This window comes from Typopeltis vanoorti, chromosome 20 (assembly GCF_054136105.1).
Source record: "Typopeltis vanoorti isolate ZY-2024b chromosome 20, IOZ_Tvanoo_1.0, whole genome shotgun sequence".
NCBI lineage: Eukaryota > Metazoa > Arthropoda > Arachnida > Uropygi > Thelyphonidae > Typopeltis > Typopeltis vanoorti.
In genome coordinates this window covers 79,910,121-79,925,590 of record NC_143568.1, presented here as the reverse complement: position 1 = coordinate 79,925,590, position 15,470 = coordinate 79,910,121, and the positions used below count along the sequence as shown (strand labels likewise).

General features: G+C 34.7%; 1 protein-coding gene across 5 annotated transcripts in view; it reads left to right on the top strand.

Annotated features, from left to right (window-relative positions):
- Positions 1-15,470, top strand: part of Klp68D (kinesin-like protein 68D) — a 479,354-nt gene that overhangs the window by 24,329 nt on the left and 439,555 nt on the right. For all 5 annotated transcript variants that reach the window (XM_090410558.1, XM_090410557.1, XM_090410556.1 and 2 more), the window contains exons 2-3: positions 677-729; positions 12,322-12,407. In XM_090410558.1, the coding sequence (XP_090266684.1) occupies positions 691-729; positions 12,322-12,407 (125 nt within the window). In that variant the 5' untranslated portion in view covers positions 677-690. The remainder of the gene's footprint in view (positions 1-676; positions 730-12,321; positions 12,408-15,470) is intronic.

Genomic DNA, 15,470 nt, shown 5'->3' with positions numbered 1-15,470 from the left:
TGGTAGACCATTCTTTGGGTATCTCATCATTCAAGAATCACATGGAAGGAAACTACAGTGTTTCTTTCCATTGTGCTGTACAGAAGTTCAATACAACTCTGAGAAACTATTTTTGAAGTTAGTAGGAGCAGTAAAATGCTGTTCTGAACCTCAACATGTATGGTTATATTAGTGTAACCAAAATTTCAAAGATAGTCATTTTGAGATGTACTTTAATCTAATGACATTAAAGAATTAGTCTGTTCAGTGGTACTGGGTGTCATGTATAGGAGTTAAGGTCTGTTGTTATGCCAATTTGACTTGCCTAATATATTGTGACAAATTTTTTTGTGCTTCAAAGATGTTGGTTCAAATTCAGCAAAATTTTAACAGCTTAATAAATATTTTATCATGACAGGTGTCAGAAGTTATACACAGTAACAGGAATAGCTGCCAACACCTAGGCCTTTCTATGAAAATTTTTTAGTCATTAATTATAGAATTAACTGCTACTGCACATAATTATTAATAGTAAAATTATTTTATCTTAATGCCATTCTTCTTCATAATGTTCTTAATACCTAGTTACCAGCATTTTTGGAAGCATTAATTTATGAGTTGCTTATTGAATGTTGTGCATTTCTTGTAAATAAAACTTTATACAGTTTGAACTTAAACATATTTTCTAACATTCCAGGATTAATAAGCAATATGGATGATACAATAGGAAGCATTGATCCACTGAAAATGGTAAATCTGTTTATTTACTTTAATGTTTAATATGTTCTTAAAAAATTAATTCTTACTTTTGGATTGATCTGCACTGGGCATTAGGTGGATATATCAACATTTAGCTAGTCTAGGGAAACAAATTTTTAAGTGGGCGTCAATAGAAATAGTTTCTTTAACATACTGCCAGCTTGGTTGGCAGAGTGGTTAGTGTATCTGCTATCCAGCCATCAGATTGTGGTTTTGAATCCAACCATAGGCATGGATGTTTGTGATTACTTTATATGTTTATGGTAGATGAATTTCATGACGTGTGTGAGACTACCACCCTGCTTATTGGAGGCCAGAAGTGGCTTGATAAAGTTCCATGTTTGGTCTCTAGATCAGAATTTCTAGACTATATAAAAATGAAATACAAAAATATATTACTGTTATTAACATCTGATCTCCATGTAATCATACTCATCATGGGAGGTACACACTATAACACACAAAGCTCATCCAACTGTGCCTTAAACTGATTCATGGTGGAGTGTACCTTCCAGTAATGGTGTTGGCCCTTTTGATTCTTCCTCTTTTTTTCTGTGCTTTTTTTCCCATGTTCTTCACCCCTACTGCTCCTGAGTCTTTTTTTTTTAATATCCTGTCTTCTAGGCCAGCGCTTCCCAAACTGTGGGCCACGGTCCCCTTGGAGCCGTTAGTTTTGTTGAGGGGGCCATGAAATAATGAAAACAAATTTAAAATGTTTTAAGACTAAGTGTGCCATGTCAAATGTGTATATAAGATGCTAAAGTGTAATATTTGCATTTGATTTTTGCAATATTCGCTGTGTATGTTTTGTATTGAATATAAATACAACAAATATTATAATAATATATGTTCGTATGTACCATTTTTTTTTTTTTTCAATGGGGGCCGTGAAATATTTTAATTTTTCCAAAGGGACCTTTACATCCAAAAGTTTGGGAAGTACTGTTCTAGGCCATCATCACTGATCCAACATCCCTTCATCATGTTTGCCATGCAGTGTGACTCATGGACATCTGGAAGGGAAATTTCTTCAATTAACATGAAAAAACAAGGGATAAGTAATACTATTTATTTAAGGCCATATGCTTCAGTCTGAATATTACACGCCATCATCAGTGACGACGATAGCTAATTACAAAGTAGCATGTGAACAGTGGATGGATTTAAAAAAGTAAGAGCTACGTGATGTTATACATTTAAAATGTGCTTAATCAATCCATTGTTCGTGTTCCACTTTGTAATTAACTATTGTTGCCACTGATGATGGCCTGTAATATTCAGGCTGGAACATATGGCCTTAAATAAATAGTATCACTTATACCTTGTGTTTTTTCACGTTAATTGAAAAAAACCTCTCGTGGCACAAGTATTTCTTAAACAACTATCTGGAAAGGAAAATCTGGTAGTTTTGCACTACTTTGGTCTCTGTTTTGGCAAGATGTGCAGTCCTGGATGGCCTGGTCAGGGTCAATTGGCTAGTAATCTTGCCTGCAAGGGTCAACAGTATTGTAGTAAGTCTCCTATTCCTGGTTTGGGGACAGGCTTGCTGTGGTAGTATAGCATCCAGAGGGGATATTCCTGGTGTTTCACGTCTGAGCACATGTATTGTTTGCCAGTTAGTGGTCATCTGTGTGTAGTTCCATGGTTTATGGGGGAGCTCTGGTGCCAAACAAAAAGTTCCTTGAGTATAAATTCTTCATCCTTGAATTTTTTAGACATTTTCACAAGGCTTGAACCAAGTACTGATACCATAGGTACATCATTTGGTAACAGAAGTAAGAAATAAGACATCTAACACCATTATCAGTTTACCAGTATTTCTCATCATTCATACAATAGGTGAAAAGCCAGTAGGGAAAATGTCATCCCTTCTTTATTCAAAAGGGTTTAGAAGGAATGGGAGGTTTTCCCAAAATAGTTCAGAAATTATGTTCTGGTGACATTCTTGTGGAAACATGTCAGCAATATTCAGTAAAACTAATGAAAATAACATCAGTAGGTGGAATACTGTTTACACTAACACTTCATAAAACACTAAACTCTTCTAAAGGAATGATATCTGTGGGAAGGTTTTTTCATTTGGTTATAAATTAAATTAAAAATGCCAAGAAATGATATTCTTGTTTAATCCTTCAAGTGTAAGCAAAGGAAATTTTCATGTGAATTATTTTCACAATTGACCTACTTGTATATGGAGGCTAATGACTTCATATTAATTGCTTTAGTATCCCATAATGCAAAGCACACATCCTTTCGAGTGTTTATAATTCTATGCATTATGGGAAGGGCCACTACCCAAACTGGTTTCAACCTTTATTGAGGTCTCATCAATGGGAGCTGGACCCAGAAGAGATACCGAGGTTGAAGTAATGCAGAATCATATATTTCCGATATACAAGTAGCAGTAAGGTGCAGCACCTTATTATTAAAATACTCTGGATTAGAACTGGTATTGGAAAGTTTTTTTTCACTTGATTATAAATTAAATATGCCAAGAAATATTCTTGCCAAGTGTAAGCAAACAAAGTTTGCACAAGAAGTATCTTCACAACGACGTATTTTTCCACAGATGAGATCTGAATAAAGTTTGAAACCGGTCTGGGTAGTGGCCCTTTCCATAATACTTAGCATTATATACACCAGAAAGGATGTGTGCTTTGCATTTTTTTTTTTTTCCCCATATACTAAGGCAATTAATGTGAAGTCATTAGCTTCCATATACAAATAGATTAGTCGTGAAGATGCTTCATGCTTGCTTACACTTGGATGAAGAATTAAACGAGAATATAATTTCTTCACGTTTTTAATTTAATTGTGATATCAGAATGAGATCTACTTGATGTTCTATATGAGGAGATATGTTCAGAGATTAAAGATCAAAGAGTGACATATGAAGTGCATCTTAATATGTAATGATGATCCTCTGGTTCCAACCATTAACATCGTTATTTTTGATACACCTAAACCTTCATATCTGTAAAAGCAAGGTATTATCTCAGCTGTCCTGTGAATCTATACATCCCTAATTCACTGAGATGCTTTAAATGTCACAAATATGAACATGTCCAAACTTCCTGTCATCACTGTACTACATGTCCAGTGTGATAATAAAGAGCATGATAAAAATCTTTCTCTGCAAAGAAAGCTAAACATGTCAGCTGTCAGGGAGATCATCCAGATTGCTCCCATGCATGTCAGACCACCAGATAAAAACCACCAAATACCCCCCCACACACACACGCACAGTAAATATGGATATTGTGGTATCCACTGAAAGTAAATTAAACTTACTTAATGATTCTGACATATTAGATGTATTAAACATTTTTCAGAAGCAGAGATGGACTCTGGCCATCCATAGTTCCTAAAATCAGTTCATAAATATAAACCTGACAGAGGTAAGTCCTCCACCTCTATGAAATCAGACAAGTCTATGAAGCCCAAGGAAAATTTTCACAGTAACTGTCCTGGGTTACACCAAAATTTTGATGATATCAAGGTACTGCTGCAGAAACACAAACCCATCTGTTTCTGTCTGCTGGAACCATATTAAGCATATTTAAAACCCAGTGATAACACAACCCTAAAGAATTTCATCATTGTTGAATAGTTTCACTGTTGCTCTTGTTTCACTTACTGATTTGCATATTCATAGGATTTCTTATTGCAGTATGTTCCATTTATTTACCTGTGGGTTATAAGTTAAATGAGATGGAACTCTTGTATATTGCAGCTGCCTGACTTCTGTGGATGAGATTTTACTATCGAACAAGGTTGTCTCATTAAGCAAATGATAGACAGTCATGACTTCTCCCTTCTTAATGATAGTCAATACCTTCTTTCTTATGCCTACTCACTTATATTTTGCGATAGATCTTGCAGTTTGCTTACCTGCCATTTTTTCTGGGATCCCAACGAGAACGTGTATGAAAGCAATTGCTTTCCTGTTATTTGCACTATGTATTCTCAGTATCCATATTCTTCTACATAGATGCCCATATGGAAAATGGACTAGGCTGACTGGAATACTTTTATCCATCTTGCAAAATTTAATGCTGAAGTAGTCATTCAAGCATGTATCAGAGAAGCATGTAACAGATTGTATTTTCCAGGCAACAACAGCCACAATTCCAAAAATGTCATCTTGATTTCCACTCTATCCAAACCCTTGGTGAAACATAGTGCCAAGCAAAAAAAAAAATAATAATAATAATAATAAATAAAAATAAATAAATAAATAAAAAAATCAAGACATAGCTTGAAGTATAATTTAAAGATACTCTACCACATCAAATCTAATAGCTTTCTTAACATGTTTTTGCCAAAGCATGTTATGTGGGACATCAGTGTCAGAAACCATCTTGGATCCAATTAATATCATTGACTAAACAAACAACCAGTTGAAAAATGCAGATAAAATCTGGAAAAATGAAAGATAGATACAGAACACACTGTTTGTTTATCATAGAACATAATAATAGGTGTATTGTTGTTGATCCCAAAGCTATTGCTGAATTTTGCTGGAATCTCAGCAAAAACTTTATATCTTCCTGAATTTTTAATATTGAAAAAGGAACAAAAGTAACAATGGTTAAACTTTTCTACCAGTGGGCTAGAGCTGTATAAGGAGGAACTGAACACAGCTTTTTTCCTGTCTCAAGCTAGTGCAATAAGTTCTGATGACATCCATTATGAGATGATAAAACATCTTCTATCATATTCTTTGGATTTCCTTCTTTTACTCTACAAGAGAATACTTAAAGTGGAATAGGTTCTTAGCATAAGTCAGTTATCATTGCCATCCTAAAACCCAGGAAGGTATCCAACACAAGCAAACAATTACTCATCTATCACTTGAACCAGCTCTCTATAAGATATTGGAGAAAATAGTTAATGCCAGAGTTCTCTATTTAGAAAGCAGCAGTTTTCACTCTATGTGACTTTCGATGAGACAACATTTATCATTGATAATTTGGCCTGTTTAGAAACATGTATAAGATACATACATACCTGAAATGAGAATATCTGGTTTGTCTTCTTTGACAAGGAAAAAAAAACTTATGACACAGCTGGGGATATTGCATATTAAAAGACATCTGTAACCTAGGTCTCAGATGGCACCTTCCTGTATTTATTAAAAACTTTCTGTCTAGCTCACTCTTCCAAGTGTGAGTTGGAAGTATTCTATCTCACTCATATAATCAGAGTTTTCCCCAAGGCTCTGTCTTAAACGTGGCACTCTTTGCTCTCAAAGTTAACTCAATCACTGAACAACTTCCTCCCACTTATAGGCAGTGCTCTCTATGTTGATGGCTACACAGTTTTCTGTCACTCTTTTAACATGAGGCTAATTGAAAGACATCTTCAACAAGCAATTCATCATGTCTCTCCATGGGCTCTAAGTAATAGGTTTAGGTTTTCAGCAGAAAAATGTATCTATGTACACATCTGCCGAAAATGCACTCTTCACCCAGATCCTGAGTTAAGAATTGGGCAAAGTATTATTCCAGTAGCACCAAAAGCTGAGTTCTTAGGACTCATCTTTGACAGAAACTTACATTTCCTTTCATGCATTTATCAACTAAGGGAAAAGTGCAAGAGAACATTGAATTTCCTTTGCATGCTATCCTCTTCCGAATGGGGTGTGGATCGATTGCATCTTTATTGTGCACTGTTCATGTCTGGAGTATGACTTTCAAGTCTCTTGAAAATGGCAATGTGACGTTGCCGAAATATTGAAGTTTATTAAACTTTATTTGAATGTATGTCCTAGTGACGTTGTAATTTCCTTAAATTACTTAGTAAAAAAAGACTTTCAAGTCTATGGTTCTACAAGGCAGAGTAGCCTATGATGATTGAATCCTATCCATCAATGAGGTATACGAATAGACTAGTGCATTTCTTGCACATTGCTCATTCAAAAGTCCTTATTGTGAAGGAAGTGAACTGTCTTTATAACTTAGAAGGAAACAATTATTCACATACTTTGTCCTGAAAATAGTCTCTTCTAAAGCATCCTATGTGAACTAGTATCTTTTCTCAGTATTGGAATGTTCACTATACACATCAGACTGCCTTCATCATTTTTGGTATTCATATTAAAGAGATTATGCAAGCTGTTGGCATCAACATTACCTGCATCAAACACAACAGCATTCCTCTGATAGGGTTGTACTCTATTCTGCAACCTCTTTCTGTGCAAACTAAGGAAGTCTCGTGTTCCATCATCTGTTTGCATGCAGTTATTTAATGAGCACAGAGTAGAACACTCTGATTTCCTTCCCATCAATATTGATGGTTCAGATCTGGGATATTTGTTGGTTGTGTTGCCGTATTTCCTGACTTTATCATATCCATTCGGATCCCACTTGATGGCAGTAATAATAAGCAGTTTCATGCAGTTCAGCTTGTTCTTATGCATAGAAAAGAAAACCGCTACCAAAAGTGTATGATTTATACAGACATTGAGTTCTTTACTGGCCATCTCCTCTCCTGTGTATGCCAGCCTGGTTGACGGAGTGGTTAGTGTACCTGCTCTCTAATTAATAGGGTATGGGTTCAAATCCTCTGCTGGCATGGATGTTTGTAATTGTCTTACCTTGTGTACTGCTGTAACCTTTGATATGGCACAGTATGACCTTTGCTGTTCTTGCACTATTAAAACCATAAATAATCATCATCACCTCTCCTTATACAGTCCACAATCATTGCAAGGCTCTTAATTTTGATATTCAGCTATGCTATATTCCCAGCCACACTGGAATTAAGGGAAGTGAGATTGCAGATACAGTGGCTAGATTGGCTCATGTGTTTTCCAGATAAAGTTTGTCAGTCCAATCTACAGACAGTTTATTAGATCAAAGCAAATAACCCAGTGGCAGTCATCGTGGCAGGAAGCGTTGACAAATTGTGAGAAATTAAACCTAAAATTAAGCACAGGCAATCAAGCCATGGAAAAATAGAAGAGAGTATGTTGTTCTTTCTAGGCCCCACATAGGTCACTCGTCTTACATTCTTATTTACTAAGAGGTGATGATCCACTGATGTATGAACAGTGCAACACGTCTAACCATTTGTCACATTTTGGTGGAGTGACAGCACTTCACTCAAGAAAGGTTCGTGCAGTTAACCTAGTGGCTTTGTGCTTTGTAACGATATGCCTGGGGAAGGAGTGTCCTAGGTTCAATTCCTATCGACGACGTGAGGAGCTTGGATCTTCCTCAGCCATAGCCAAGTTAGCCGGTCCTGGGTGTGGACAGCAGGGTTTTTTCTGCCAGTTTATCTGGGGTTTTTCATCCTGCAAGCAGGCAAACCGGCCCTGAACACGCACGAATTACAGTCAGGAATACTGACCCAGCCATAGGCCTGATTCGTCAGTTATGCTGGTCCTGAGCCTGGATAAAATAAATTTGGGGTGGATTAAGATGGTGCCGTACCTTTCCATAAAAGGGACTCACGACTGTTGTATCATCATACGAAACTAACTCAAGAAAGGAATGTATTTTTTACTACCCTGGCTTTAGCCATATACACTCAGGCAGATCTTATTAGACTCTGATAAATTGCATGAAGTTTTTAACTCTTCAAAAATATTAATTTTTACAAGCACATTTGATTATAAATTCTGTTTATATTGTTGATACTGCTTTGCTTTACTAGATTTTTTAAAATTAATTTTTTGTACTTTATTTACTATTTTATCTCTTTATTACTACTTATTATTACCTTGAACAGTTTGGTACAGTTTGACCTTTGCTGTCCTTGAACCATTAAACTCTAAGCTGGAACTAGTTGAAGAAATCTGTTTACCTTATGAACTGCAGTTTTTGTGATAGGCAACACTTTTTTTTTTTCATTAGATGTCTTAAAGGGATATTGTTGCACATTTAATCTGCATGTTTGCTTGTACAAAATTAAAAAATAAAATAAAATAAAATCCTGGTTGATACATTGTGATATATATATATATATATATATATATATATATATATATATATATCTGTGTGTGTGTGTGTGTAAAATTATTAACTGACTTAAACACTTATTAACTGACTTAAAATTTGATTTGAAATATTTTTCAATCAAATTGAATTAAATTTCCTAATCAGTTAATATTTATTGATGTTTTGGGTTCTAGCAGCAAAAAGTGCACTAATAGATTTAGTCTCATTCCAAGATATATTGTCTAATGAAGACTCTAGGCTGTTTTCTAACTTGTTTTCTTTTAAAAAACAAGTTATCTAAAAAGATTTTTGCCTTGTGCATTGTGTGGATTCAGGCTACTTCTTATTTGCAGACAAGATCTACAAACAGAACAGCGGTTTGGCAATGGGTAGCCTGTTGTCTCTGGTGCTAGTCAACGTTTTTCTGGAAGATTTTGAAGGAAAGGCCATTTCCTCAGCGACAGTGAAACCCAAAATCTGGCTATGTTACATGGACGACATTTTCCTAATTTGGGAGCACGGCCTTTCTGGATCATTTAAACAATTTTCATCAAAATATAAACTTCACATCCGAACCAGAAGTTAATGGTGTTTTAGCTTTTCTAGATATAAAACTTACTAGAACAATGGATGGTCTCAAGATTTCTATCTTTAGAAATTCAACACATACACCGATAGATACCTACATGCTTCGTCTCGCCACTAAACCCCTCAGAAATTAGGAATTATTTCCACACTAGCTCATCGGGTGAGATCCTTGTTGTCAGAAGAAGAGGAACTTCAACAAGAACTTAGTTACCTCAAAAGGACTTTCTTAAATAACAGTTACTCTCCTAAAAATATCTATAATCATCGTAGTGTATGTAATCAACATAGTAATGAAGATAACTCAAACCCAACAGCCTACATCTCCTTACCGTATATAAGTTCTCTTTCCCCTAAAGCAAAAATCCTGAAGAAATTGAATGTTAAAACATATTTCTCCACCTTTCCCAAACTCCGATCTTACCTCAGTCAACCTAAAGTAAAATACATCCTTCTTCAGTTTCCAGGAGTATACAAAATCATTTGCAGATGCAGCAATCCATATTATGGCCAGACAGAAAAGTTCATCTCTCCGCCTAGAAGAACACCAACGTGACATTTCTTATAACAGAGCCCGTGCTAGTGCCCTACCCAGCCACGTTTTATTCTCAGCCAATACCAATGTTGAAGGATGACCACATCAAATAGACTGGAACTCAATTTCAAACATTCATAAATGCTCCGATTAATTAGAAAGACGTATCTTGGAATCCAAAGAAATAGCTCTTGACCCTGCCTATCTAAACAGCAATCTCAGTTACACTGTGCCCGATTCACATAGCACTGTAATCCAATTTTGGGCGCACTCACGATATCATTCACACGAACAGTGCTTCACGCCAGAACTGACGCTCAGACTTAATTTCAAACACAACTACTACTTGTTCTAAACTCTCTGTTTTGTCTAAAGTACAATTTATTTCTAAGATGTTGTTTTCTCCATGGTGTACTGTATTCACCTGACAAAGTCAGAATTTCTGATGAAACTAGTAGTGAAATCTTATTAAATCTCTTGTATTTTTTCTCGGTATTTAAGTCAGTTAATAATTTTAAACATACCATAACTGAGTCAATTACTCTGTAAATATATATATATATATATATATATATATATATATATATATATGTGTGTGTATATGTGTGTGTATGTATGTATAAAGATCGATTTACTCTTCGGTTGTTATACATATTTTTAAAAAGAATTGAATGATTGAAATAATTGAAAGAAATGAATTGAATGAGATGCTATACGTACGCACACATCTAACAATGTAGCCAACAAGGGAACAGCTTTGAATACGTTGACTTCAACGTTTTAACATTAAATATATACATTTACTTTATGTGATGTTTACAGTTTTTTCCTCCATGTTTAATGGTTATTTCTTTATAATGTGCACCTGACGAAGGCTGTTAAAAAAAAAAGCTGAACTACACAACTAGTGTAGTTATAATAAACTGTTTTTTTCCATTTCTCTCAGTTTAAGTAATTCAGTTCTTTAAAAAAAAACAAAATTATATATATATATATATATATATCATGTCAGAAAATATACAGCTGAAATTCATCTTTTGCTTGCCTAGTTGGCCAAGTGGTTAGCTTATCCACTCTTCAGCCAAGAGACTGTGGATTTGAATCCTTCCATGGGCTTGGATATTTGTGATTGGTGGAAAGGGAATCTGTAACCCTACCATTTCTAGCAGAAGGCTTCATCTTCACAAATTGTCTGAGGTACAGGAGTGACCATATGGTGTTCAGTGATGCCAAATGTGAATAACTAATTCATCCTTATATAAATCAAGTGGATATTAAATCCAGCATTACTTCAAAGCTGAATGTAGTCATCCTTTTTTTTTTTTTTGGTTCTGTCCAATCAAAAAAAAAAGTTGTTGCTCTGTTAAAGATACCAAGCTATTTTAAATATAAACCTGTTTTTTTACTCCATTTCCCAAGTAAGTAAACAGACAAGTCAGTAAAGTTTGCACCTGCAAGTGTTGCAAGTCTAGCCGACCCTGCAGGTAGTGCAAGTCAAGGCAACTCGTGGTAAAGGTAGAATAAGCTCAGATCACTATTCTTAATATTTACCCTTAATGCACAGCCCATCTCCTTGAGGAAATGTATGATGCTATGTATTAAAGGTAAGGGGCCACTATCCAGATCGGTTTCAACCTTTATTGAGGTCTCGTCAGTGGGAGCCAGGCTAAGAAATACTAAGTTTTAAGTAATACAGCCCTTATAAATATTTTACCAAAACAAGTTACCATAAGCTGCTTTGACCTTATTAAATAAAAATCTCAGGATGAGAGATAGATGTAGAAAGTTGTATCTTGGTATCTTTAACATATATTATACCTTGGGTATAATATATGTTAAAGATACCAAGCTATTTTTAATATAAACCTGGTTTTTTACTCCATTTCCCAAGTAAGCAAACAGACAAGTCATGTATTACTTAAAACTTAGTATTTCTTAGCCTGGCTCCCACTGATTAGACCTCAATAAAGGTTGAAACCGGTCTGGGTAGTGGCCCTTGCCTCTAATACATAGCATCATACATCTCCTCCAGGAGATGTGCTTTGCATTAAGGGTAAATATTAAGAATAGTGATCAGAGCTTATACTCCCTTTACCACGAGATGCCTTGACTTGCACTAAGTGCAGGGTCAGCTAGACTTGCAACACTTGCAGGTGCAAACTTGACTGACTTGTCTCTTTGCTTACTTGGAAAATGGAGTAAAAAAAAAACAGGTTTATATTTAAAATAGCTTGGTATCTTTAATATTATACCCAAGGTAAAAACTTTCTACAAGTTGTTGCTCTGTTTATTAAAATTCTCCTACTTTGTGATTTTTAAGATCACAATACAAAGAAATTTCTTAAGTGATGCTGATTCATGAAATGAAAACTATTTCCTTACTAGAATAAATCTTCTAGCATGGTTATGGAATCTCTCCTGATAACTTTAATTAATTGATGGGAATATAAGCTTTGAATGTATTTAAAAATGAAACAAAATTCATCTATTTTTGTATTTATAATTTTTTTTTCCCTCCAGTTAAAATCCATAAAGTCTGAGTCTGTGAAAGTTGTTGTCAGATGTCGTCCTATAAGTGAAAAAGAAATTTCTGATGGCTTTGAAAGGTATGCATAAGCTTAAAACTTTGTATATTTATATATATGTGTATATAAAGGCCTCATATGTTAAGGCCTGATTCCCAATAAAAAGTTGGAGGTGAGGTTAACACACCTCCAACTTTTTATTGGGAATCAGGTCTATAAACAAATGAGAAATGTTATGTTCTTAACAGATAAACTTGTGAAACCTAAAAGAATGAAGTTTTTCTACCATTATTTTGAAACATCCCATCGTGTAGGCCTGTTATGTTGTACATCACATACATACATTATGTGGTCAGATTGTTTTGAAACCACATTCTTTTTTTTTTTTTTGTGTGTGTAGCATGAGCTTGCAGCAGCACTACATTTAATTAAGGATATAGTATTATTTTCAGGTCTTTTGGAATTACTAAACTCATTGGCAGGGGTTCCTCAAAAAATTCTATACACCGCAATACTTAAGATACTGCTTTTTGAACTCATTGAATGTTGGCACATGGCACTACAACTAAACAACTCATTTCATACACCTGTTGTGCTTCAGGCAGAGAACAGGTAATTCTCACTTCCTTTCTCTCTCTCTATATATAAAGACCTTTACACATCTTTCAGGAATGATCCCGAGTCCTCTCATCATCTTCTCCCATCTGTTTAATAGGTCTTCTCTTATCAAGCTGTATATATTAATCATCATCCCATCTGATACAGCTACTGCATATATTAAATAATTATTAATCAGTTACAAAAAAAATTACAAACAATTAATCGTGATCATGATCACTTACTATGCAACTTAATATAATTGTTCCTTTGAACTCTAATAATGTAATATCATACTTCAGCTGCAATGTGACACGACTAATATACGCATGATTTATGACTCATTATTTTGATTCACCTTTTGAATGTAGCTAACAGTATCTCCCTGATGATGTCCATGCAATGCTGGAGAAAATATATTAGACATATTACTTTAATATGTCTAGTGCACATGTTCCATTAAAGCTATTCATTCTATCACAGTTTTGTAAAATATTTAATGTCTCATCTACAGAGCCTGTAATATCTAAGTAAGAAAAAAAAAAAGATATGGAAATACAGAAAGCAACTATATTTTCTAAATATTTCTTGTTTTGCATTTGTTTTTCATATTTGTTTATCATTATATCATTTCAATTTTCTTGCAAAGAATTTTTCCCACAATAAATTGTCTAAATTTCTAGAGTGAGAAATTTAATTATTTCTGGCAGCAGATCCTTTCTTTTAGTGTTGCACAGTGATCAGCATTCATTTTAGAAATTATGGACTTTACAACCGTGTTATAAATAATTGTTTTAATTTCCCGATGTTTCGACCTTCATATTAAGGTCATCATCTGGAGTATATACAAATGGACAAGGACAAGCTGAGTTACATTTCCATAGTATGCTAAAGAGACAATGATTTGATCAATGGTTATTCTACTGGCATGACCTCTAGTGAAAATATAATAAAAAAAAAATAAAAAAAACCTGATAAAATTAATTACTTATTTAGAAACTACATCAAAGCTAAATCCTATTTAAGATAACATAAGGGAAACATTCTTTCATATAGATAGTTTTCTTGCAGTTACAATGATGTCCTAATTTAATATGACAATTATTATGATTTCGATCTCCGAGTTTCATATCCGGCTTTAAAATAATGAGGGATTTATTATTCCCCTAACTTAATAACAATTGTTATATTAGATTTAAGATTCTGGATTATCTACAGTCTCCTGTTTGTAGTTAACTCTTAGGGAGAAACGTTTGGGTAGAATATGTGCCTTCCATATGCTTGGGATTTTTAGACCAACATTATTGTTCAGATTAGGGTGGTTGATAAGATTCTCACAGGCTTCCTTAAATTTAAGTTCATACCATGTTTTGATGTGATGTAAACAACTGGTGCTTTTCCAGTCAATTCCATGTAAAGTGTTCAGGGCATGATCAGAAGGCCAGCTTCACCATAGTTATTATATTTAATGTGTCGTTTATGTTCTTTTTGTCTGATAGGAATTGTATCCTGCTTCCCCTATATATAGTAGATTACAGGTGCAATAAATACGATATACTCCAGGATGGGTCAACGGAGGGAGTTGGTCTTTGGATGAGTTGAGTAAGCTTTTTAATTTTGCAGGAGGTTTAAAGATGGCTTTGAAGTTGTATTTCTGTAGTATTCTGTTTATTTTATATGATGTCCTTTTAATGTAAGGAATGGTTATAGTTTTATTGTAGTCTGGTTTATCTTTGTTTTTTTATTGAAGTCTTGTAGAGAGAATTTTGTTAATAGTGTTTTGGCTCTAACCATTTTTTTGAATAGTATTGCTGGTAACTTTAAATTTCTTTAAGTGCTTGTCTATTGGAGCAAATCTTCAAAGCCCTGTTTTTTAAAGTATTAATGCCACCTAGTTTTTGTGTTTGGTAGTGGTAGGAGTTTGTGTATATATATTGCCAGTATGTATCAGTTTCCAGTAAACAGTGAAGGAAAGCCTGCCAGAAAGAAGACGTGTGACAAATGTATCTAGAAACAGAAGTGTGTTCTGCTTTTCAATCTCAATTGTGAACTGTATGCGTTTGTGTTGTTTGTTTAGGTGGCTAAGGAAAGTGTCTAGTGTCTGGCGGCCATGGGGCGAGATCGTGAAAACATCGTCAACATACCTAATCCAGACTTTGGATTTTAAAGGAGAGGAATCTAGAGCATGTTGCTCAAAATGTTCCATATAAAAGTTAGTAATGGGGGGAGGGATAATGGAAAGCCCATGGCTGTGCCTTCTTTTTTGTATGGCAAAACGCTTTCTAACTACAAAAAGAAGGCACAACCATGGGCTCTTCATTATCCCCCTACAATAAAACTATAACCATTCCTTACATTAAAGGGACATCAGATAAAATAAACAGAATACTATAGAAATACAACCTCAAAGCCACCTTTAAACCTCCTGCAAAATTAAAAAGCTTACTCAACTCATCCAAAGACTTACTCCCTCCGTTGACCCACCCTGGAGTATATCGTATTTATTGCACCTGTAATCTACCATATATAGGGGAAGCAGGATACAAT